Here is a 25012-nt window from a genome sequence, read left to right on the forward strand (position 1 = left end):
GATCTGGAACTCCTGGCCTCAACCTCCCTAGTAGCTGGGATTATAGGTGCCAGCCACTGTGCCCAGTTTTAGAACTTTTAATGTGTCAAAAGCCATGTTTTCTAAATTGCAATACTTAAGCAAATAGTGAGTATAAAAAATGGAGCTATTGTGAACACATGAGAATGATTAATATTCTTTTTAAAGACTTTTAAAATTTTAATCATTCATTTAGGAAATATTTTAATTTGATGGTCACCAAATGGTGATAGGTAATACCTGGTTGTTTTCTTTTCTAGTAACTCAGAGGAGATACTTATTTTATTTGTTGTAGCAAATTCCTAAATGAAAATTAGGCAAGTGGTATCATATCTGCCCAGCTGCAGCCTCTTGCCTTGACCTGCATTCCTAGGGTTTCTTTATTGTTGTTATTCTTGATTAAGTGACCTTGGGTCCATTTTGTACTTTTGCTAATCATCAGCAAATTCATTTGTACGATGTTACTGCCAAATGTGAAGGCAATTGATTGATTATAAGTTATGAGTGATTGTGGCATGGGATTGTGCAATGGTGAAATCCTTAACATTTGGATTTGTTTATGCTCGTTGAATTCATCTTGTTAAATGATATTACCATGAGTCTGTTGTCAAAGCTGAATATCTTTGTTTGAATTTCAAATGGAACTCTCTCTCGTTCTAGTTCAGGTCTTCACTTAGTAAGGGGATTGAGAGAAAGCTAACATAAGAAAATAGTGTTTTCACTGAAAGAAAAAAGAGCAACCCTAGAAAGATATACACCTATTATGTACTCATAATAATTAAAAAGAAAAAGAAAAAAGAGCAAATAAGAGTCAGTTCAATTTAATTCATATTGTTGTCAAATCATCAACTAAGCATATCTGATTACATTTCTCTCTCATTCATATGGACATTAACTTAAGGTTAAAAAAACTAGATGTGAAAGGTCTGAAAAGGCATTCACTTATGCATTAATTCTATAAACATTTATCAGTAATTATAATAGTAATGTAAATGGGCTCAATTTACCTTTAAAAAGAAAGGCCACCAATTTAGGAGATAAAACTTAGTCTAACCATTACAGGAAACAAATAAATACTTAAGATAAAAAATTAAAATGAAGGTCTGGTCTAAGTTTTCCTTATGCTGGAACAAATATTAAAGAAGCAATGATTGCTTATGTTGTATCTGTTCAAATAAATTTCACAATCAAAATTTTAATAGTAAATAAAGATACAATTTAGTCACTGAATTTAGACACTTTAGAGAATATAACTCCAAAATACATGAAGGAAAAGTAGCAAGAAATGTGAAAACAGGTGGAAATGTATACATAAACATAATTCCATGGTTTGTTTTTTATAGAAATAAACAACATACATAGAATTAAATGGTGATCAAAAATATTAAGTAACATCTAGATTGTAGAGGATATGCTAGAGGATAATATTTTTAAAATAATGAAAATTCAAATTCCATGCAAAGTCCATGTATGTGATGATACCAAAGCAGTACTATAAGAAAATAATCGGCCGGGTGTGGTGGCTTGTAATCCTAGCACTCTGGGAGGCCAAGGCAGGAGGATCGCTCGAGGTCAGGAGTTCGAGACCAGCCTGAGCAAGAGTGAGACCCCCATCTCTAATAAAAAATAGAAAGAAATTATCTGGACAACTAAAAATATATAGAAAAAATTAGCCGGGCATGGTGTTGCATGCCTGTAGTCCCAGCTACTCGGGAGGCTGAGGCAGAAGGATTGCTTGAGCCCAGGAGTTTGAGGTTGCTGTGAGCTAGGCTGACACCACAGCACTCTAGCCAGGGCAAAAGAGCGAGACTGTGTCTCCAAAAAAAAAAAAAGAAAGAAAAGCATCATGCTTTTAATCTCTGTATTAGGGATAAGAGTAAAAACAAATGTTTTTCGATTTTGTTTTTTTAAAGGGCTTTATGGTTAGAATTTAAAATGAAAATAAAAGAAATAAAAATGGAAATAATAAAACTAAGCACGAATAACAAAAATTAGAAAAAATATAAAAACCATTAAATAGTTCTTATAGATAAAATTGCTAAAGTGTCAGCTCAACCATAAAAGTACAAATCACTAAATTAATTGAGTAGGAGATATATAAAATAAATCAATTAGATTTGAAAAGCATTCTTTCTCAGCTTGCTGCTAAAAATTTGAATAATATCAAAATGTCTGGCTCCTTATAAAGATGTAATATTATAAAACTGGCATTTAAAAGAAAATATGTCCAGATTGGTTATGAGAAATCATTCATAAATTGTCAAAGAATAAGCAATTAAAATAGTGTCTGCTTGTGATAGCTTTCCATAGACTTTTCCAGACTGTCACAGAACAAATCATTTTCATATACTCCCAGGACATAGAAAATGATAGTAAGACACTGATTCCTTTGATGAAATAAATGTGATTTTTATTTTAAAAAACAAAAAGCAAGATGATGTAAGAACATTAGGTGATTCTTTTTTATAAACATGGATGTAAAAATACTGGAAAACCTTAGAAAAATTGAATAGAGAAATATTTTGAATAATAACTCAAGTAATTTCAGAATTGCAAAATTGAAAAAATAGCTACAAAAGACATTACATCAATAAGAAATAAAAAAATCTTATATCACTCTACTATATACCAAAAAGGCATTTAAAATTCAACTTCTAAATTTCAAATAAATAAAAGTACAAACAAAAAGAATTTATTTCTTTCTAAAGAGTATATTTTAAAACCAAGAACCAACGTAATATTTGGAGAAGAAGAGAGAGTCATAGAACCCCAGAATATTAGAGTTGTTGGGGCCTTACAAGTTACTAAATTCTGGCCCCATGTTTTACAGATGAAAAGACACAGCCAGGGGATGAAATGACTTTCCCAAGGTCACTGAGCCGGGTGGGAGGTCTTTTGACTATTAGTCTAACTCTCTGTTACCTGTTATTTCCCTTATAAATAGAAGCAAGCGTGCCACCTGTCATTTCTAGTCTTTAACATAATACTAATCAACTCTTAGAAAAGGAAAGGCTCTTGGAAGTAATGGAATCCCTCCATTTACCCCTGCTGCTGCCTCTCTAGTGAGCAATCATCCAGCTGCTCGTCTAGCTTCTGCGGGAATGCGTGCAACGTTTGGGGAGTCCTTCACTTAGGGATACTGGCCCTTCTGGAAAAGATGGTTCTGGATCATGAACCAAAATCTGCCTTTCTGGGCCATCCTGGAAGTGTCACACCAGTAGCTTACAAAGTGGCATGTGTGGCCATATGCACAAGGCTTTCCTTGGAGGTAAGGGAAGACAATATGTAAATTTCTGTGTATGTTTATTTTTATCTTAAAAAATTAGTTTTTGCTAACATTTAAAATATGGCTTGAGATGAGAACCCTAATTGGTCTACCCAGTATACAGATATATGGTATACCTGTCATTTAGAAGGGGTGAGAGTAAGACAAAAAACCAAAAACCTGGCAATTAGAATGCATGATGGTCACAGCGAAACAGGCCAGCACACCAGGTACCATGAGGGAAAAGTGAGAATAACTCAATTTAAGTTGATAGTGGTTTGCTTTATTGCAGCTTGTCTGTGTGTGGTTAAGTAGATTGAAGGGTTATCAAATGAATCTTGTAACTAAACCATGAATTGAAGATAATATAACAAAACAAGCACAAGTGAAAATGATAGAGACCTTTCCTTAACTTGTCACTCATCTGCCCCTAAAGAGAGAGATACTGTTTTAACAATGAGAAAGTCACTGCTTTCCTAAAGGAACTCCTTTTATGGAAAGACTATTTTGAAAATTAATATGTAGGAGCGTTTTCACCATTATATGATTGCCAAAAAAACTAAGTGATATCCATAAAAACACTAAGTTTTATGTACTTAATAGTTAGAAATATTCTAACCTATGAAAATATTCCAACAAAGATTGTTTCCATGGGTTTAATTTGTGGAAAATATAAAAAAAGACAACACCTTCCTATTAAACAACTAATTGACATCAGGGAAGATGAAAATTTAGTAGCTGGATTTCAACAAAATTTTTGTGTTACTGGCAGATGAGACTGAAAAATGAGTATAATTTAGTGAAGGAGTCCATCTCTTCCATTTAGATATCCTTTCACTTGGATTTTCCCTAACTCCTTACCGTCCTAATGAATAGAAATGCTTGTTACAACCACAAAACAAGATACACAAATATAATGGTGAAAGTAAAGATAATTAAAAAATGCTTTGTGCAAAATGAAGTGACAATACCTAGAACACACGTATGAATTGACCAAAAATTACTAGCGGTAAAAATGAATTCATCGAAGTTGCCTTCCTAAATACAACTGAAAATAGGCAGAGAACAGCTCCGTGCTGTAACGGTTCCATCCACGTGACAGTCTGGGAAAGGCAGTCTAGGGAGGGAGGACAGATCTGTGGTTGCCTAAGAGCTGTGCGTGGGAGGAGGAAGGACAAAAGGACACGAAGACACTTTTGGCCCAGAGAACTGTTCTAGTCTCAATTGTGGTGATATATACGTTTGTCAGAACTCACAGGACTGTACACTAAAGAAAGATAAGTTTTACGGAATGTATATTATACCTCAATAAACCTGACTTTAAAAACTGGATTGAAAAAAGGTGATTTCATTCCCAAAGAGGGGAAAAAATCATCATATATGTGGGTGTTCATTGAAGGCAGAATATGAGATTCTCAATGAAAATCACAGTGGAGCAATAAAGGAAGATGCTACTTAGTAGTAATATCGTCCTCCCGGCTGGGAAGACTCTAGGGCTACCAAGATGACAATGGGCCCACGCGGCGGCGGCGACGCGAGGCCGGGAGGTCAGAGTGTCCGGAAGCGGTGGGGCTGGCGGGGATCTGGTCGGCCTGTCAGCCCGGGGCGGGGCCTGGGGAGCTGGCAGCTGGAGGCTTCCGTCGCGGAGCCCCCGGGCGGAGGAGACAGTAAGTGCGCACCTCGCCCCCAGCCCCGGCCCGGCCCGCGTCTGCCGTCCCCAGACCTGCGCTGCGAGACCTTAGTCCTCCCGGCGGCCCTCGGGCCGCTGCCAGCCCCTTAACCACCCCTCCATCTCGTGCTGCCCCCCACCCCCACCCCCGGGCTTTCAGCTACCTTTCCCCTCCGACAGTGGCCGCCCCGCGCGACGCCGAGATCCGGGAGTATGTGCAGGTGAGAGCTGTAAGGCCTGGAATGGCCCAGGTGCAGCCCAGGCCTACAGAAGCCCGGCCTGGCCCGCGTCTCTGCCCGGCCCCGGGTCCCCTGGAGTGGAGACAAGGCAGGGTGTGGCCTTAGAACTTTGGCAGGAGCGGAGGTGGCCCAGTGGGGATAGGGGTGGTGAGGGAGCCCTCGCGCTGCAGACACCAGCTGCAGCTCTTCTTTCCCCTTTTCACCTCTCTCCACTCTGGGCCGCGGGGTCAGACCTACTACGGGCAGGTGCTGAAGAAGTCGGCAGACCTCCAGACCAATGCCTGTGTCGCCGCAGCTAGACCCGTCCCCAAGCACATCCGGGAAGCCTTGCAAAATGTACATGAAGAAGTAGCCTTGAGGTAGAGTGCCCTGTGCTGCCCCCAGGAAGACCCCAGACTGCAGCTTTCTGGAAAGCTGGTGATGCCAGTCTCTAGGGAATTAACCCATCGCCACCAATCCACCCGGCTTGCCTTGTCAATTGTAAACATCTGAAGGTCAGCACTGATCATCCTACTGCTCTGTTAAGAGGCTCCAATGAGGCCACGCGTGGTGGCCAGTGCCTGTTTTCTGTGCCCACTTTTTACCTCCCTAGTTAAATACACCCAGAGGACGGAATCTTACATTTCTTCCTTGATAGCTAGCACAGTCCTGGGCCTGAATTAGATGCTTGGCTAAAGCCTAAATGTATTCATTGAACAAATATTTTAGATGGCTTATTTAAGTCTTAGTGTCTAGCACAGTGCTCAATACTACTGTGTTAAAGCAGATACAATCCCAGCCGTCTCAGGGTGTCCAGTTTAGTGGTGGAGACTAAACACCTAAAGAGAAATATGAGTGAATGATGGAAGGAAGGAAGGAAAGATGGATAAGATTTAGTGGTTCCATGTCTTATAGTCTCTGGGGAAACAATATGTGTTTTCCATTTCCCAGGTATTATGGCTGTGGTCTGGTCATCCCTGAGCATCTAGAAAACTGCTGGATTTTGGATCTGGGCAGTGGAAGTGGCAGAGATTGCTATGTGCTTAGTCAGCTGGTTGGCGAGAAGGGACACATCACTGGAATAGACATGACCAAAGAGCAGGTGAGGCAATGATTTGGAGGACAAGGAGGAAAAAAACTCAAAAGCACTCTTTTAGAGATAAAGTTGTTTTCTTTGTGACCCTTCAAAGATAATTTACAAGACTGCTATTTAGCAATGCTCACTTGTGCCACTAGCACATCCTGTCCTGGATGCTGAGAACTTTGACAATTAGGGGCTCTTATGGGAGAACACAAAGTCAGAGGCGTGATCTGACATATAAATATCATGACAGCCCAATTGAGTTTGATCTTTTCCTTCCTTCTGCCATCTGTGCTGAACGATTTTCTTATTGAATGAAAAGTTTGTTTAAGCAAAATGCATGTAGCAGGGAGTTTATGTCCCAGGCTGTAGTATCTCCTACATGTCCATAGGAACCTTGTCTACTTACTCAAAATAATCTGGGGGAAGTAAATTCTCTTAATATTAAATAATAGGAAATTTTTAGGAAAAAAAAGTAGAATATTTTAAAAAAATTTGATTATCACATCTGTATTTTTCTTCCTTTAGGTGGAAGTGGCTCAAAAATATCTTGACTATCACATGGAAAAATTTGGCTTCCAGGCACCCAATGTGACTTTTATTCATGGCTACATTGAGAAGTTGGGAGAGGCTGGAATCAAGAATGAGAGTTATGATGTTGTTATGTAGGTCTTTATTACCACAAGTGTAGTCCATTTCCATTTGAACACACAAATGTCACCACTGTTTGCTGAACTGACTCTCATTTAGGGTGTTAAATTAAACTTAGCATGTCTTAATAGAGGGAGGGACCTGGTCTGAGCTGCTTGTAGCCCACTGGCAGCAGAACACACTAGGCCAATAGAGAACTTACTTGCAACTTAACCATAAACCAATGATCCCAAAACACTATCAAGACCACTAAGTCTGCTCCTACAATACACACTGACCTGTTATCTTCAGTAATATTTTCATGGAAAATTATAGGATTCTATGTTTCTTTTTTCCCTATGAGTTGTTGTGAAATCATGCCCAAGTGACAACCTTAAGAAAGCTGCCTTCGAGGAAATTGGCCTATTTACGTGGGGCATAAGAAATGCCTTATGCAGTAGGAATCTGGTCGCAGGTTTTATCTTGTTGAATGGTGAACATCAGGTCAGAAACAAATAAGAATCAAGTCTGATATTTTTTCCTACACATTCAAATTTGCTAACACTTTATAGAGATTCTAAACACTCTGCCTATCTCCCTTATGTTGGGGAAGAGTTGAGTATTGGTAAGAGAGGAGGGAGGCAGGAAGAATGGTATAGCTTTGACAAAATGGTAGAAGCCACCTTTAGGGACTAAAAAGACTTGAAGATCTCTGACATAGTGTGTAGATTTGCTTGACATTTCATCTGTTCTTTTTTAGATCAAATTGTGTTATTAACCTTTTGCCTGATAAACAACAGGTGCTGCAGGAGGTGTATCAAGTGCTGAAGGTGAGGGGAAGAGCTAGATAACGTATCTTTCAACATCAGTGAGAACTGCTGGGATCAGTCCTGGTTTGTTTTTTTGAGACATGATCTCCCTCTATTGCCCGGCAACATCATAGCTCACTGCAACCTCAAACTCCTGAGCTCTAGGGATCTTCCTGCCTCAGCCGCCCAAGTAGCTGGGACTATAGGTGCTTGCCACCACACCCAGCTAATTTTTTCTATTTTTGATAGACATGGGGTCTCGCTCTTGCTCAGGCAGCTCTCGAAATCGCAGCCTTCAGAGATCCTCCTACCTTGGCCTCCCAAAGTGTTAGGATTACAGGCATGAGCCACCATGCTTGGCTGGTCCTGTTCTTTCCCCCTGGAACTGAGAGCTCAAACTCTTTTAGTTTATCCAGAAATTAAAAAGAGATGGCAAAAAAGGGGAGAGGCAGGGATACCCTAGGTATGAATTCTTTTCTCAGCTTGTAAAAAGTAGTAAATATGAGGGTAACAATTGTCATTGAATATGTAAAGATACTTGCTTTATTGGGTTTTCTCCTCTTTGCCTCTGTACGTTATCCTAGAATAGCTACTGCAGAGCTGCAGGAACCTTTGGACTGACTACTAAAGGCTGCTATAAATCTACTCTCTTCTATGGCCGGGAGCGGTGGCTCAGGCCTGTAATCCTAGCACTCTGGGAGGCCTAGGTGGGAGGATAGCTTGAGCTCAGGAGTACAAGTCCAGCCTGAGTGAGAGTGAGACCCCGTCTGTACTAAAAATAGAAAAAATTAGCTGGGCATGGTGTACACTGTAGTCCCAGCTACTTGGGAAGCTTAGGCAGGAGGATCACTTGAGCCCAGGAGTTTGAGTTGCTGTGAGCTAGGCTGACACCACTGCACCCTAGTCCAGGCAACAGAGCGAGACTCTGTTTCAGGAAAAAAAGAAAAAAAGAAAAAAGAATATGTTCTTTTCCAGCACTTCTAGTTTCTCTGAGTGCTACAGTAGATGGAACTTTTACATTAATTACTTTTTTATTTTTTTAGACAGGGTCTCACTCTGTTGCCCAGGCTGGAGTGTGGTGGTGTTATTATATCTCACTGCAACCTTAAACCCCTGGGCTCAAGCGATCCTCTTGCCTCAGCCTCCAGAGTAGCTGAGACTACAGGTGTGTACCACCCCACCTGGCTAATTTTTTTTTCTTTTTGTAGCGACAGGGTCTCGCTATGTTGCTCAAGCTGGTCTCAATCTCCTGACCTCAAGCAATCCTTTTGCTTCAGGTTCCCAAAATACTGGGATTTCAGGTGTGAGCCACTATGCCTGGCTTTACATTAATTACTTTCTGAAAGGAAAACTTGCAGGAATTCTATAGCCTTTGTGTGTTATCATGAGATGTGTGTTTTATGATAGAAGATAGGAGATTTGAGCAGGGCAGGTGGCATGTGTGCCTGTAGTCCCAGCTACTCAGGAGGCTGAGGCAGGAGGATCACTTGAGCCCAGGAGTTTGCCTCCAGCCTGGGCAACATAGTGAGACCTTGCCTCAAAACAAACAAACAAACAATTCTGACATTTTGGTTGTAGTAAAGTTCAAATAAAAATAACTATGTAGAAATGATTTAATAATGTCCTTTTTAGTATGCCAATTTATAGGCCAGTCCGCTGTCTTTACCAAGATATACTTATAAAGGATAGAAACATTATTGCAGAAACTAGATCTCTAGGCTTTTGAAATTAGCTAAATAAAATTTTAAGTTTCTGATCGCTCATTTGCTTTACATTTTAAGGACAATATTTTTAAAATATAATGTGTTATGAAAGTAAATAACAACATCACAAAAACTTATATTACTTTTAAGAGGCAAGAGTTTATGAATACTGTTTATATCTTCTGTTAGTTATACAACAACCTGGAGCTGCTTTTGGTTCAGGTTGGCTAAAAATTTAGGTAGCCTGAGTAACTTTATTTAGGAGAGAGACACTCTTAGAAAGTGATTTTATTACCTGTCGGATAGGCCATTGGGAAAAAGAAACCTTGGCACTTGGCTATTGATCGGTATTTGTTCCCAAAGGGTCAGCTCAAACATTTCTGTTGGTTTTTAAAATTGATTTCGTTCCTTTATCCTTTTCTTTGTAATCTGGGCCAATGTAATCTTTAACCTTGTTTGGGCTAACATGGCTGCATTTCAGTGTGGTGGGGAGCTATATTTCAGTGACGTCTATGCTAGCCTTGAATTGCCAGAAGAAATCAGGACACACAACGTTTTGTGGGGTAGGTATTTTTTGTTGTTCTGGTTTGTTTTAAGGCAGATGCTTGTTCAGGTGCAGAGCTCCACTCTGCTAGTTCCGATGCGGCTATGTGACATGACATCACATGGGATTAGGCCAGAAAGCCGAGGTTCCATTCTTTCCCCGCCACTCAGAAGTGACATGACCTTGGACAGTTTAGTGAATCTCTTTGAGTTATTGTTTTCCAAACTGTAAAATGTAAATAATAATACAGTTTGTAAAGGGCTGTTATGAAGATTAAATGTAATAATGAATGTGAGAAATACTTTGAAAACTGTAGTGTGGAAATGAGGGCAACTGTTCCAGAGCTGGCGTCCCCTTATTTCCCTTATGTTCTCATCATTATTGTGTTGTTTATTCGTTTATTCTCATTTACATGGAGTCTCAGAAAGTTAAGGAGATAAATGCATGCTTTTGGTTAGTCTGGCTATGAAATCAAAAGTTCTTTTAAAATAAATTGTGTTAACTTTTTCTTTTCTTTTTTTTTTTTTTTTTGAGACAGAGTGTCACTTTGTTGCCCTGGCTAGAGTGAGTGCCGTGGCATCAGCCTCGCTCACAGCAACCTCAAACTCCTGGGCTTAAGCGATCCTACTGCCTCAGCCTCCCGAGTAGCTGGGACTACAGGCATGCGCCACCATGCCCGGCTAATTTTTTATATTTTTTCTTAGTTGGCCAGATAATTTCTTTCTATTTTTAGTAGAGACGGGGTCTCGCTCTTGCTCAGGCTGGTCTCGAACTCCTGACCTTGAGCGATCCACCCGCCTCGGCCTCCCAGAGTGCTAGGATTACAGGCGTGAGCCACCGCGCCCGGCCAACTTTTTCTTACTATACAATAATAAATGGATGTTGTGAAAAGTTAGCAAACACACAAAAAAGAAAAAATTACTGATCTGGGTGCAGTGGCACACACCTGTAGTCCCAGATACTTTGGAAGCTGAGGTGGGAGGATCTCTTGAGCCCAGGAGTTTGAGTCCAGCCTGGGCAACATAGCAAGACCTCATCTCTTAAAAAAATTATACTTAAAATCATCTAAAATCCAGTGATAACCTCTTTAATATTTTAGTATTCTTCCAGTTTGTTTTTTTTTCTCGGTATGTGTATAATAAAATTAGGAGCATGCCATATCTAGAACTTAGTATTCTGATTGTATTCAGCCTAAAATTTTAAAAAACATTTAAAAAATGTTTATATTATACAATTGTGTTGTACAGAAGTACCATACTGAAACCATGTCTCTATTGGTGATCATTTAGGGTGTTTCCCATTTACTGATGTAATAAATAAAACTTCTATTACCATTTTTGTACTTGAAAAAAACTGTAAAATGCCTTATGAACATTAGTAGTAGTTATTGTTCTGGTAGCAAATCATTAGGAGATTAACCTGGAACTAAGGGGCAATGTTATAATTTCACTTTTATACTATTTTATTCAAATAACAGAGCACTTTTCAGAAAGTAACCTAATGTATACATGAATATTATGATCACAGCTGGGTAGAACCAGTCCGTTAGTGACTGTCCTGTGAATGGTACCCAGACACCAGTTAGCATACCCAGTCTTAGCCATGACTTGCTAGACCTCAGGTTAGCTTCTATTTGTAGGATCTGTGTTTTAACAAATACCATGTCCTAATCAATGATATAGAATAATTCTCTTAATGCCATATTAAGTATTGAATGGCCTGTGTTTTTTTTTGTTTTTGTTTTTTTCTTAGGTGAGTGCCTGGGTGGTGCTTTGTACTGGAAGGATCTTGCCATCCTTGCCCAAAAAATTGGGTTCTGCCCTCCACGTTTGGTCACCGCCAATCTCATTACAATTCAAAACAAGGAACTAGAACGAGTTGTTGGTAAGAAACAGCAGCAGGGACTATTATAACTGCAACTGAATGGTTCAGATTTGGTGATCAGTAAGTGTCTTTTGAGTGAGTCTCATTTAGGGAGACTTTGTGTCACCTGGAGATATCTGTCTTGTCTCCTGTATCATGGTGACCCCTCAGAAGTTTGGTATTTAATAAAGCATTTTGAAGTCATTCAGTAAATAGAGGGAGTGCCCAGAAAAATAATTGACAACATACAAAACAGAAAATCATCTTTATAATATATTTGCTCCTCAGCTGCTGAGCAAACCAATAGCTGTTGCAGTGCTGGAGATGAACCATGAGGAAATTCCGTTTTTAGGTGATTGTCGTTTTGTTTCTGCAACATTTCGCCTCTTCAAATGCCCTAAGACAGGACCATCCAAAAGATGCCAAGTTATTTACAATGGAGGAATCATAGGACATGAAAAGGTGCTAATATTTGATGCAAGTTTTACATTTAAGGTAAATAAAAATTTCCATGACATCTGGCATCTTTCTACTCTTGCTCTTGCTCTTGCTCCAGGTGCCTTCTCTTGGCCTTGCATTGCTTCTCACTCTGCTGCTGTTACTTTGGTTGTGTGTGTGTTTTAAGAGGTGGAAAAAGGCATTTTTCCACCAATTATTTATTATAAAACTATTTTTGAACATAGAAAAGTTAATAATATTACAGTGAATACCCACATACCCATTACCTATTTCAGCAGTTGAGAATATTTTTTCCATATTTCCTTTTATCTGTGTGTGGTCTGTGTATTTGCTGAACCATTGAAAATAACTTGCAGATATTATGACATTTAACTTTAAATATTTTAGCATGTATCTCCTATGAATGAAATATTCTATACAACCACAAGACCATTGTGACACCTAAGGAATCTTTTTATGAGAAGCCTCATTCAAACATTGGATTATAGAGAAGTGGGATGGGAAAGAATAAGAGTACTGCATAACAGTATTTCAGTTGTTTAATTGTATCAAGAGATTAAGAAATTTTAGTGTTTGATGATGACACTAATCGGTATTTTTACTACTCTATGCATAGTAAGGTTTGTTTTGTCAGCTGGGTGTGGTAGCTTATGCCTGTAATCCTAGCACCTGGGAGGCCAAGGCAGGAGGATTGCTTGATGCCAGGAGTTCGAGACCAACCGGGGCAAAATAGCGAAACCCCGTGTCTACAAAGGATAGAAAAATTACCCAGGTATGGTGGTGTGCACCTTTATTCCCAGCTACTCAGGAGGCTGAGGCAGGAGGATCACTTGAGCCCAGGAGTTTGAGGTTGTGGTAAACTCTGTGTTGCATCACTGCACTCAAACCTGGGCTACAGAATGAGACCCTGTCTCTAAAAAAAAAAAAATCTGTTTTGTCAAAATGGAAAAGTAAGGCCAAGCACAGTGTCCCACACCCAGCACTTTGGGCGGCTGAGTTGGGTAGATCCCCTGAGGCCAGGAGTTTGAGGCCAGCCTGGGCAAGACCCCATCTTTACAAAAGAGAAAGATTAGTCAAGAATGGTGGCACATACTTGTAGTCCCTGGTACTCAGTAGGCTGAGGGAGGAAGATCACTTGAGCCCAGGAATTTGAGGTTGCAGTGAGCTATGATTGGGCTACTGTACTCCAGCCTAAGTGACAGAGTGAGATCCTGTCTCTTAAAAAAAAAAAAAGGAAAAATACAGGCTTTGGAATTAGATACCTGGGTTCAAATTCTGGCTCAGTTATTTATTACTTGTGTAAACTTGAATAAATCACCACAGTTCTGGGTTTTTTTCTTTTTAAATTAGAGACGGGGTCTCGCTCTTGCTCAGGCTGGTCTTGAACTGCTGAGCTTAAGAGATCCTCTCACCTCGGCCACCCAGAGTGCCAGGATTATAGGCGTGAGCCAGCACACTTGGCCTCTGTTCTAACTTTTGTGAAACATTCAATAGATTATCAGAAACTATAGTTGCCTTAGTGATCTATTGAACATTAGGTTTTATTTCTTCTATCAAACTGTGTGTTTGTACCCATTAATGAACTTCTCTTCATCCTCCTGCCCCCTACCTTCTGGCCTCTGATAACCACAAATGTACTCTCTATCTTCATGAGATTCACTTTTTAAGCCCCCACATATGAGTGAGAGCTGTCTTTCTGTGCTTAGCTTATTTCTCTTAACACAATGACCGCATCCATGTTGCTGTAAATGAAAGGATGTTCTTTTTTAAGGCTGAATGGTATTCCATTGTGTTTATACACTACATTTTCTTTATCCTTCATCTTTTGATGGACACTTAGGTTGACTCTATATCTTGGCTATTGTGACTAGAGCTGCGGTAAATATGGGGTTGCAGGCCGGGCGAGGTGGCTCACGCCTGTAATCCTAGCACTCTGGGAGGCCGAGGCGGGTGGATCGCTCGAGGTCAGGAGTTCGAGACCAGCCTGAGCGAGACCCCGTCTCTACTAAAAATAGAAAGACATTATATGGACAACTAAAAATCTATATAGAAAAAATTAGCCGGGCATAGTGGCGCATGCCTGTAGTCCCAGCTACTCGGGAGGCTGAGGCAGTAGGATCGCTTAAGCCGAGGAGTCTGAGGTTGCTGTGAGCTAAGCTGACGCCACGGCACTCACTCTAGCCTGGGCAACAAAGTGAGACTCTGTCTCAACAAAAAAAAAAAAAAAAAAAATATGGGGTTGCAGATGTCCCTTTGACATAATGATTTCATTTTCCATAGGATTGCTGGGTCATATGGTAGTTCTATTTTTTAGTTTTTGAGGAATCTCCCTACTGTTTTCCATAATGGTGTACTAATTTACATTCCCACCAATAGTATACAAGGGTCCCCTTTTCTCCACATCCTTACCAGCACTTATCTTTGGTCTGAAGCCCTCACATAGTGATGAGTAAGGTGGAGCTCAGAATGCAGTGGTTTCTGTATCTGTCCCTGAGGACAGACTTGACACTGGAGCAATGAGTGTCCATTTTTAGCATCATCAACAAAGAAAGACTGATTATGACACTGGTCACTTCCATCTGGAAATAAACATGAAACTAACAGAGTCTGAACAGGAGAGAATACTGTATCAGAAGATATGGTCTTTTATCCTGAAATGACACTCAATAGTAAACTTATGGGCATTTTTCTTCTGTTGAGACTAAAGTGGCATCTCTTAGTATGTGTTTTGCGTGCTACCCTTTAGGAAGGTGAAATTGTTGAAGTGGATGAAGAGACAGCAGCTATCTTGAAGAATTCACGATTTGCTCAAGATTTTCTGATCAGACCAATTGGGGAGAAGGTGCCAACATCTGGAGGCTGTTCTGCTTTAGAATCAAAGGTTCGTTTTGCTCTCCCTACCTCAGAGAACCATTTTAAAAAATCATCATGCTTGCCACAGCCTACTACTAAAGCAGGAAACAAATCACTATTTTTTACAATTGGCTACTATAATTTATTTCTAGCATATTTGTATCTTTAAAATGGGCATCTATAAAATGATTTGAACAAATTTCATAACTTCACTTTTTCAATCTTGACAGTAGGTCAGAGATTCCTAACTTGATGTATTCATGAGTGGACTTCAGGGCATTCATGAACCCCTTAAAATTACATGCAGGTATGTATTTTCTTGGGAGGAGACCTGCTGCTTTTATTAGAGTCTCAAAGGGGTCCAGTTATAAAAAAGATTAAGAGCTACCTATAAAATATTATGCAAATTATATACACATATTTTTAAGTTTTTTAATACAGATATTCAAATTGCCCTTCAGAAAGACTACATGCCTACCTGCAATATATAACACCCTTTCCCGGCATTCTTACTAATATTGGGCATTATTTTTTAAAAAACTTTTTTTGTCTGATGGGCAGAAAATAATTTGTTTTATTTTGCATAGATTGAACTTTTCAGTAAATTTATTGACCATTTATATTTCATCCATGGTGAACTTTTTATGTAATTCCTTTAAATATTTTATATTACAGTGTGTATTAGCCTTTTAAAAAATTGTTTTATAAGAGATTGTCTATCTGGGCATGGTGGCTTGTGGCTGTAATCCCAGCTACTCTGGAGGCTGAGGTGGGAGGGTTGCCTGAGGCTAGGACTTCGAGTCTAGCAAGGGCCATATAGCAAAGCCACCATCCCTCAAAAAAAAAAAAAAAAAAAAAAAAAAGAGAGAGAAAGAGAGATTGGAGAGATTATGTATCACGTTACAAATATTTTTTCTCAGCATGTCATTTTATGTTTTGAATTTGATTTTTCCCCTAAATCGATCTTTTCAATTTTTATGTAGTTATTTATGAAACCATAAAGAAACCAATTCTTTATGGTTTCTGCCTTTGATTTCATGATTAGAAAGACCTACCCCACGTGAACATAATTAATTGACCTATATTTTCTTTTAGGACTTTTAAAAAATTGAGATAAAATTCAGATAATCATTTAAACTATTTTAAAGTGTATGATTCAGTGGCTTTTAGTACATTCACAAGGTTGTGCAACTATCACCACTATCTAGTTCCAGAACACTTTTATCACCCTGAAAAGAAACCTTATACCTATTAAACAGGTCATTCCCTAGTCCTCCTCTCCCTATTCCTGGAAACCACCATTCTGCTTTTTTCCTGTGTAATTTTGACTATACTAAGTACCTCATATAGGTGGAATCATACAGTATTTGTCTTTTTGTCTCCCATCCAGGTACTGTCCAGGCCCAACCCTGCTTAGCTTCTGAGATCAGATGAGATCAGGCACAGTCAGGGTGGTCTGGCCATAGACAGTACTTATCTTTTTGTGACTGACTTAATTTACTTAGCTTAGTGCCCTCAAGGTTTCATCCATGTTGTAGCATATATCAGAATTGCCTTCCTTTTTAAGGCTGCATAGTATTCCTCTTCTAGTACTTTTAGGGCTTTGTTTTTTACATTAACATTTTTAATCCATCTGGAATTTATGTGTGCATAAATATTGAGGTAGGTAGGAGTGTGACTATTTTTTCCAAACGTTAACTAGTTCCAGTTCCCTCTTTCATTTATTAAGTAATCATCCTTTCTCCACTGTATTGAAATGCTAATTTTTATCATATCCTAAATTCTTGTTTTTTAATATTTAATTATTATGGATATATAATAGTTGTATATATTTATGAGGTATGTGTGATGTTTTGGTACAGGTATATAATGTATAATAATTAAATGAGAGTAATTGGGGTATCCACCACGTCAAGCATTGATCATTTCTTTGTGCTAGGAACGTTCCAATTCCAGTAGCATATGTGCAGCCGGAGTGGGCACAATATCCTAATTTCTAAAATATATATTTGGGCCAGTATTCTACTGTCTTTTAAGATTATTTTCTGAAATATTTTAGACTCATATTGAGAATTATTCTAGTAACTATGTATTGGTGTAGCACTTTCTAAAGTATTTCATCACAATTTATCCCTTATAACCTCTCACGAGCACCTTATGAAGAAGACAGATGGATAGTTATGACAGGTATTAGCATCCCTCTCTTCCTTTCTGCCTCGTATATTTTTACTTTTCCTCTATTCATGCTATCACCATTATTTTATTAAGCCATTCCTAATATTATAACATTGTATTGTTTAGAACAGGTTTAGTGATGGGCTAATAGAACTACTCCCAACATTCACCAAAATCATGAGTGGTGTAGCCCAGGGCACTGAATGTTGGAAGCCCCAGGAAATAAGATACTGATATTGCTGTAGCAGGATGGTAGCACAGAGTGGGGTTTACGTGCACAGGCCTTAGAGTCAGAAAGACTAAGTTCAGATCCAGGCTTTGCCACTTATGTGTGATCTTAGGTAAGTTATCTAACCTCCCTAGATCTCAGTTTCCCCATGTGTAATGGGGAAGTAATGATCACTTTTTTTCCCTCAGGTTGTGAGGATCAATTGAACGGATATATGTGAAATGCTTAGCCCAGTGCCTGGCATATAACACACACCAACAAAATAGAAGCAGTTCTAATTATGGATTTTTCTTATTAAGATGCCAAGTCTCTTGGGGCTGTGTTCTAAATGTTTGAGTTCTGACCAGGATTCTTTTATCATTTCTCCCATGTACCTTTCCCTGGTCTCAGAAATTCTGTAATTCTTCTCGTGAGTTTTTGCTTTTTGAAGCATGCATTTTGTAGTAATTTTGGATTCACTGAGTGTACATCAATACACAAGTAACTCTTGTGCCTTTTTCTCCTTCTTTTGTTACCTTGTAAACAGTCTTTAAGAGTAAAGCTTATTTAGAGATCACTCAAAAAATGATAAATTTGTAGTTAGGGAAGATTAACTGAACCTAAAAGACAAGAATCCTGGAGCCAGAAAACCTGGAACTGATATTAGCAGCCTGAATCTAGCCCAAGCTAAGTATAGAAGCCACCACTTACAGAGCTGAAGAGTGATTTACTTCGTTTGCTTTATTAAATTCTTGAGCACTCTATTGTTAGTTACTCTTCTGTTTTTCTAGAACAGAAGAAGGTGATTTTCTGAAAAGTAGAGATATTTGACTTTGGACTATTCAGTTCATTAATTGGTATTTTGAAACTCTTGGGAGTTGATTGATAACAAAACCTTGCTGGTCAGAATCAATGTTTATTTTGAAATGTTTTCATCATTCTAATTCTCCTGTAACCTGATTTCCTGAATACGAGTCATAAACTAAAAGCTGTCAGAGAATACAGTTAAAGTAAGGGGAGTCTTTCTTCCAGCCACAACATTTTCAGGGTATCTGGCTGTAATAAAAGTAGTTAAATGAGTTTGCTTTTGGAGAAGACTATTTTCTTCTAGTGTAGCTCTCCTTGTTCTCCCTCCTAATGTGTACATAATATGTACAGGAGGGTTCTTGACCTTAGAACATGAATTGTAACATTCTACATATCTGAACTGGTTTATTCCAACCTAAGGTCTCCTGTTTTTTCTGCCTGATTTCTTTGAGCCTGCAGGTGTGCCAGTGTTTTCAGATCAGTTCCAAGTTTTTGAAATGGGAATAATTGTCACTGAAGGAAGATTTAAAAGGTGAAACAGCTGTGTGACCTAGGAATATAACCTTGTGCCCTTGGGGGGAGGACATTTTTATCTTTTTTACTAAAGACCTTTCTGATAAACCCCAGAGTACAGACAGCACGTGCAGGTGGCATGCAGGATCGTGTACGTACGCAGGCCCTCTGTCAGTGGCTGCAACAGAGGAGACAAAGGTGCTGCTTCATACTGAAGATCAACTCATGAAGACTATTTTTTTTATTTATTTTTTATTTTTGAGACAGAATCTCGCCCTGTTGCCCGGGGTAGAGTGCCGTGGCATCAGCCTAGCTCACAGCAACCTCAAACTCCTGGGCTCAAGCAATCCTGCCTCAGCCTCCTGAGTAGCTGGGACTACAGGCATGTGCCACCATGCCCAGCTAATTTTTTCTATGTGTATTTTTAGCTGTCCAAATAATTTCTTTCTATTTTTTTTAGTAGCAACGGGGTCTTGCTCTTGCTCAGGCTGGTCTCGAACTCCTGACCTCGAGCGATCCTCCCGCCTTGGTCTCCCAGAGTGCTAGGATTACAGGCGTGAGCCACCTCGCCTGGCCATAAAGACTATTTTTGAGAGAACTTTTTCTTTTCTTCTCCTTTTTATTTTTTTATTTTTATTTATTTTTTTTGAATCAGGGTCTTGCCCAGGCTGGAGTGCAGTGGTGTCATCATAGCTCACTGCCACCTCAAACTCCTAGGCTCAAGTGATCTTCCCGCCTCAGCCTCTCAAGTATCTGGAACTACTGCCATCTGCCACCACACCTGGCTAATTTTTCTATTTTTAGCAGAGACAGGGTCTCACTCTTGCTCAGGCTGGTCTCGAACCCCTGAGCTCAAGTGATCCTCCCACCTCAGACTCCCAGAGTGCTAGCATTACAGGTGTGAGCCACCTGTAAATTTATGTTTAAGGAATTTATTATTTAAGATGGTGAGTTCATGCTTGTGGTTTCCTATCTTTGTGCCTGTTTTTTCTCTGGCTCCACCGGTGCTACTGTTAGAGGTATCTCAAATGGAGGTGAAAATAAAGACTGTAGTTGTGTCTTTTGAAAACTCCACTTAGGCCGGGCGCGGTGGCTCACGCCTGTAATCCTAGCACTCTGGGAGGCCGAGGTGGGCGGATCGTTTGAGCTCAGGAGTTCGAGACCAGCCTGAGCAAGAGCGAGACCCCACCTCTACTAAAAATAGAAAGAAATTATATGGACAGCTAAAAATATATATAGAAAAAATTAGCCGGGCATGGTGGCGCATGCCTGTAGTCCCAGCTACTCGGGAGGCTGAGACAGGAGGATCGCTTGAGCTCAGGAGTTTGAGGTTGCTGTGAGCTAGGCTGACGCCACGGCACTCACTCTAGCCTGGGCAACAGGGTGAGACTCTGTCTCAAAAAAAAAAAAAAAAAAAAAAAGAAAACTCCACTTAATCTTGGCAATCTCATTGGAACCCCAGCAATTGCTAATGATGGCCCTGTATCTGGGACTTACTTTCTTGTCTTGTATACATGTTTCTGGGGATTAGAGTAAGGGAAGGGAAGAAGTTTCAGCATTTCAGAATGACCAGGACTCCATGGGATTGTAAAATTTTATCTCCTTTCTATGTAAATCAACCTAAATCAAACAGAAATATTAAGTGTTTGGGCACATCAAACATTTCATTTTGGTTTGCCTTTTGACAGGATATAATCATAGATCCGTTTAAGCTTGCAGAAGATTCTGACAATATGAAGTCCAGATGTGCCCCTGATGTCGCTGGAGGCTACTGTGGCACAAAGAAATGCTGCTAAAGCTACAGCCAACTAAGGGACCACAGTAATGGGCAAGAGGCTAAGGCATGATTTGCATGTTTTTTAACCTGCTTCTCCCCATAAGAAATAATAAATGGCAAAAAGCTGCCGTATTCTAGATCACTGATAAAAATAAATGAATTAATTTTAGGAAGTATTAATTAAAAGTTCACAGCAAATCACTTAAAGACTAGTTAAGCAGGCCGGGCGCGGTGGCTCACACCTATAATCCTAGCACTCTGGGAGGCCGAGGTGGGAGGATCGCTTGAGCTCAGGAGTTCCAGACCAGCCTGAGCAAGAGCGAGACCCTGTCTCTCTAAAAAAAAAAAAAGACGAATTAAGCAGATTATTTTCTATTTCTTAACTAATTCATGGTTCTGGTGCCATTTAGTGGTTAGAAATGGAACTGAGAAGCTATCTTAAGGCTTGGCCAAGGGGCAAGAAAGGCTTCAGAAATAATGGTTGGCAGAGGGGCTCGGGAAAAACTTTCTGACCTTCTGCGTGGCACCTTTTCGACTTTTCACTATGTTTGCTCCTTAAACAAAGCTCCTACTGAAGTCATGCTAATCATACCAAAGATTGCCAAATCAAATTTGGTAGGAATATTATGCATCCCATGGACCAGCGGGACAGAAACAGTTGAGTGTATTTGCTTAACTTTGTTGGCACTTGTCCTAACTTCTGCAATTTGCCAAGTTTCTCCAACCACACACCACAATTTGGATCCAAACAAAGGTTCTTTTTTTTTTTTTTTGAGACAGTCTTGCTCTGTTGCCCCGGCTAGAGTGCCGTGGCATCAGCCTAGCTCACAGCAACCTCAAACTCGTGAGCTTAAGCAATCCTTCTGCCTCAGCCTCTGAGTGGCTGGGACAACAGGCATGCGCCACCATGCCCGGCTAATTTTTTCTATATATATATTTTAGTTGGCCAGATAATTTCTTTCTATTTTTAGTAGAGACGGGGTCTCGCTCTTGCTCAGGCTGGTCTCAACCTCCTGAGCTCAAACAATCCACCTGCCTCGGCCTCCCAGAGTGCTAGGATTACAGGCGTGAGCCACCGCGCCCGGCCCCTTCCAGGTTTAGAAACAGATTTACGGGTCCAGATTCTGTAGAGGTTACAGTGTTTCTAAAATTTTGTGCATTAGTTACCCACATTTACAAATCAGAAGATTATATATAACATATAAACTTCTGGGTTCTCTTGAAAAATTGGAAGTACTGGCAACACCAGCCCTGCATTTCTGCACAGTGGTGATGGCCAGAGCTGAGTTATGGCTTCCTCTGTAGACAGGATGTGTCCCTTTGGACACACTGCCACTCTCCCCACCCAGTCAACTTCACTGACTCCTGTAGGCTTTTGAATTTGTAACCCTTTTTAAAAATTAAAATTAGCACAATTTCATCAAAGTTACAGTGAGGTTTTTTTCCATTGTGTTCAAATGATGGCAGGTCCGTGGCCTAATCTATGACTCTAACATATATTTAATTCATTACAAACAGTAGGCAAGAAGGGCACATGGAGCTTTGCAGGGACACTCACAGAAGGGAACTGAAGAGTGTTGGAGCTGCTTATGGTAATTTGACATATAACTCAGAGCCTAATTGTGTCAGGTGAAGTGGCCTGGACAGTTTATTCTCTGTTTCCAGAGTTAACAAGCTCCCATCACGTAACTTTCTTTGAGAATATTAAATGAGCGTCCTCTAGAAAGCAAATGTCAAGTTGCCAGGGGAGGAGAGGTTCACACAGCAAGTGCAGAATGATTTGTGTGGCTTCTATGCTTCATAGTTAATCTTTTTTTAATTGTCCTTATTTTCTTTTTTTGATTAGCCTTATTATTCCTTTCAATTGGATCTAACTAGTGAAACGCTGTGAGGGAGGTATTTTTTATTTTTGCTTTTAAGTAATGTAGCAGGAACACATGAAGCCAATGTAACTCTTTAAAAATGGTGATTTCTCATGGTTTTGGGGAAAAGTTCATTGCTTTGTGTGGATACAAACCATGCCAAAAAATCCAAAGTTGTTTCTTTACTAAAAATAACTCCCTTATACCTCCCTCACAGTGCTGATTTTTCTAATTTTACAGAAGAGAAAACTGAGGCTGAGTATATTTAAATGATTTGCGTGATGGGATCACAGTCTAGTGTAAGAACAAAGACCAGAACTAGGTCTTCTGACTCCTGTACTGTTGTGTTATATGGTTTGTCCTTGCTCTTCTTTAGGGAATTCCTAAATTTAAAGATACAGCAATTAAAAAGGGAAATGATTACTGTAAAAGTAAAGGTAGTGGTTATATCTAGGGTGGAGGGAGAGGAGTGTGATCGAAAAGAGATATATATGGGTTTTTTTGACTAGGGGGTGGTTACCTTTACCATTATAAAATTATTATAAAATGAACATACTCTTTGCCTGGGACTGTCCCAGTTTAAGCCTTAAACTGGGTTAATTATTAATAGTACCATTTTTTTCATTTTCAAAAGGGTTCTGTTTTAGATGATAAATTATTAATACATGGCATTATACTGTACATTTATGTTTTATGCACTTTTATGTATTTATTATAGATCAAATTTTTTTTATTTTAAAAAGTAATCAGGAAGTCTGACCTATGATTAGGAGTTCTGGCCAAGCTGGGGGACTGTACGTTTGCTCTTAGACTCAGGAGTACTCCAGTGACCACAGTGACAGTAGCTGTGAGCCAGGTAGGGCTTCCTGAGCAGGGGCTGCAGTATCCCATCTTGGTTTTCTGGGGGCTCCCCTGGCATGAGATAACTTATCTTTCTTTCTTTGTCCTATATGTGGCTGGAGAAGTGGCATATGCCACTTAGTCCTAATTGTGAAGGTTAGTCCAAGATAATATACGAGAAAATGCGTTGTAAACTGTGAAGGTTTTTTCTACTTTGAGTGGCAGGAGCTCCCTAAATTCCTAAATTGCCAAGGCCTCAGCATCACTGCGGTGGTTCCTGTCAGATTAATGTTCCTATAAATACAGCTCTTCTACTTCAAACTTTTTATAACTCCTGAGTGCCTGCAGAATGAAATCTAAACTCCTAAACTTGGCGTTTAGCGTGCCACAAACCGACCCCAACCAACTTTCCAACATTATTCCTGCTGTTCCTCTTCATTGGCTACTGAACCAAATTCAGCCATGCAGTGTTCCAAAAATGTTGCTCCCTTTCCAGCCTTGCTTCATACTTTGCCATCTAATAGAATGCCTTTTTCTTCTTTCTTCTCTCTCAATCCTGTTGTTATGGACCAAATGTTTGTGCCCTGTCCCCATTCCTATGGTGAAGCCCACAGTGTGACTATATTTGAAGATAAAACCTCTAAGGAAGTAATTAAGGTTAAATGAGGTCATAAGGGTAGGGTCCTGATCCAGCTGGATTAGTGTCCTTTAGAGGCCTGTCTGCAAGCCAGGAAGAGAGCCCTCACCAGAACCCCCCTTGCCCAACCTTGATCTAGAATGTCTAGCCTCTAAGACAGTGAGAAAATAAATTTCTGTTGTTTAAGCCAACCAGTCTATAGTATTTTTTTTATGGCAGCCCAAGCAGACTAAGACACTTTTCTAGGAATAGCTCTGACATTGTACATTTAAAACCTCTATTCTACGAGGACCAACTCAAAGGCCATGAAGCTTTCCTCAATTCCTCCACTTTATTTGTACTTGTGTTTTTTTTTTTTTTTTTTTTTTTTTGTTGAGACAGAGTCTCACTTTGTTGCCCAGGCTAGAGTGAGTGCCGTGGCGTCAGCTTAGCTCACAGCAACCTCAGACTCCTCGGCTTAAGCGATCCTACTGCCTCAGCCTCCCGAGTAGCTGGGACTACAGGCATGCGCCACTATGCCCGGCTAATTTTTTCTATATAGATTTTTAGTTGTCCATATAATGTCTTTCCATTTTTAGTAGAGACGGGGTCTCGCTCAGGCTGGTCTCGAACTCCTGACCTTGAGCAATCCACCCGCCTCGGCCTCCCAGAGTGCTAGGATTACAGGCGTGAGCCACCGCGCCCGGCCTGTACTTGTGTTTTTGTTTTTGTTTTTTTTGAGACAGAGTCTTGCTTTGTTGCCCAGGCTAGAGTGAGTGCCGTGGCGTCAGCCCAGCTCACAGCAACCTCAAACTCCTGGGCTCAAGCGATCCTTCTGCCTCAGCCTACCGAGTAGCTGGGACTACAGGCATGCACCACCATGCCCTAATATTTTCTATATATTTTTAGTTGTCCAGCTAATTTCTTTTTATTTTTAGTAGAGACAGAGGTCTCGCTCTTGCTCAGGCTGGTCTTGAACTCCTGACCTCGAGCGATCCTCCCACCTTGGCCTCCCAGAGTGCTAGGATTGCAGGCATGAGCCACCGCGCCCGGCGTATTTGTACTTGTTTTGAAGACATTTGATGTTTGATCTTGTATCATA

General features: G+C 40.0%; 1 protein-coding gene across 3 annotated transcripts; it reads left to right on the forward strand.

Annotated features, from left to right (window-relative positions):
• The first annotated feature begins 4878 nt into the window (after nt 1-4878).
• AS3MT (arsenite methyltransferase) lies at nt 4879-24116 on the forward strand. 3 transcript variants are annotated; one of them, XM_069459828.1, is made up of 12 exons: nt 4879-4950; nt 5133-5173; nt 5423-5550; nt 6122-6272; nt 6780-6916; nt 7642-7711; nt 9875-9956; nt 11690-11821; nt 12153-12295; nt 15006-15140; nt 18755-18834; nt 20504-20565. In XM_069459828.1, coding segments are annotated over exons 1-12 (1107 nt in total). In that variant the 5' UTR covers nt 4879-4949; the 3' UTR covers nt 20511-20565. The 3 variants fall into 3 exon arrangements, with proteins under 3 accessions (XP_069315929.1, XP_069315928.1, XP_069315931.1); XM_069459827.1 differs by lacking the exon at nt 18755-18834 and having other exon boundaries at nt 20504-24116; XM_069459830.1 differs by lacking the exons at nt 4879-4950; nt 5423-5550; nt 18755-18834 and having other exon boundaries at nt 5141-5173; nt 20504-24116.
• The last annotated feature ends 896 nt before the right edge of the window (nt 24117-25012 follow it).

The sequence above is a fragment of the Eulemur rufifrons genome, chromosome 28, assembly GCF_041146395.1.
Source record: "Eulemur rufifrons isolate Redbay chromosome 28, OSU_ERuf_1, whole genome shotgun sequence".
NCBI classification, from domain to species: domain Eukaryota; kingdom Metazoa; phylum Chordata; class Mammalia; order Primates; family Lemuridae; genus Eulemur; species Eulemur rufifrons.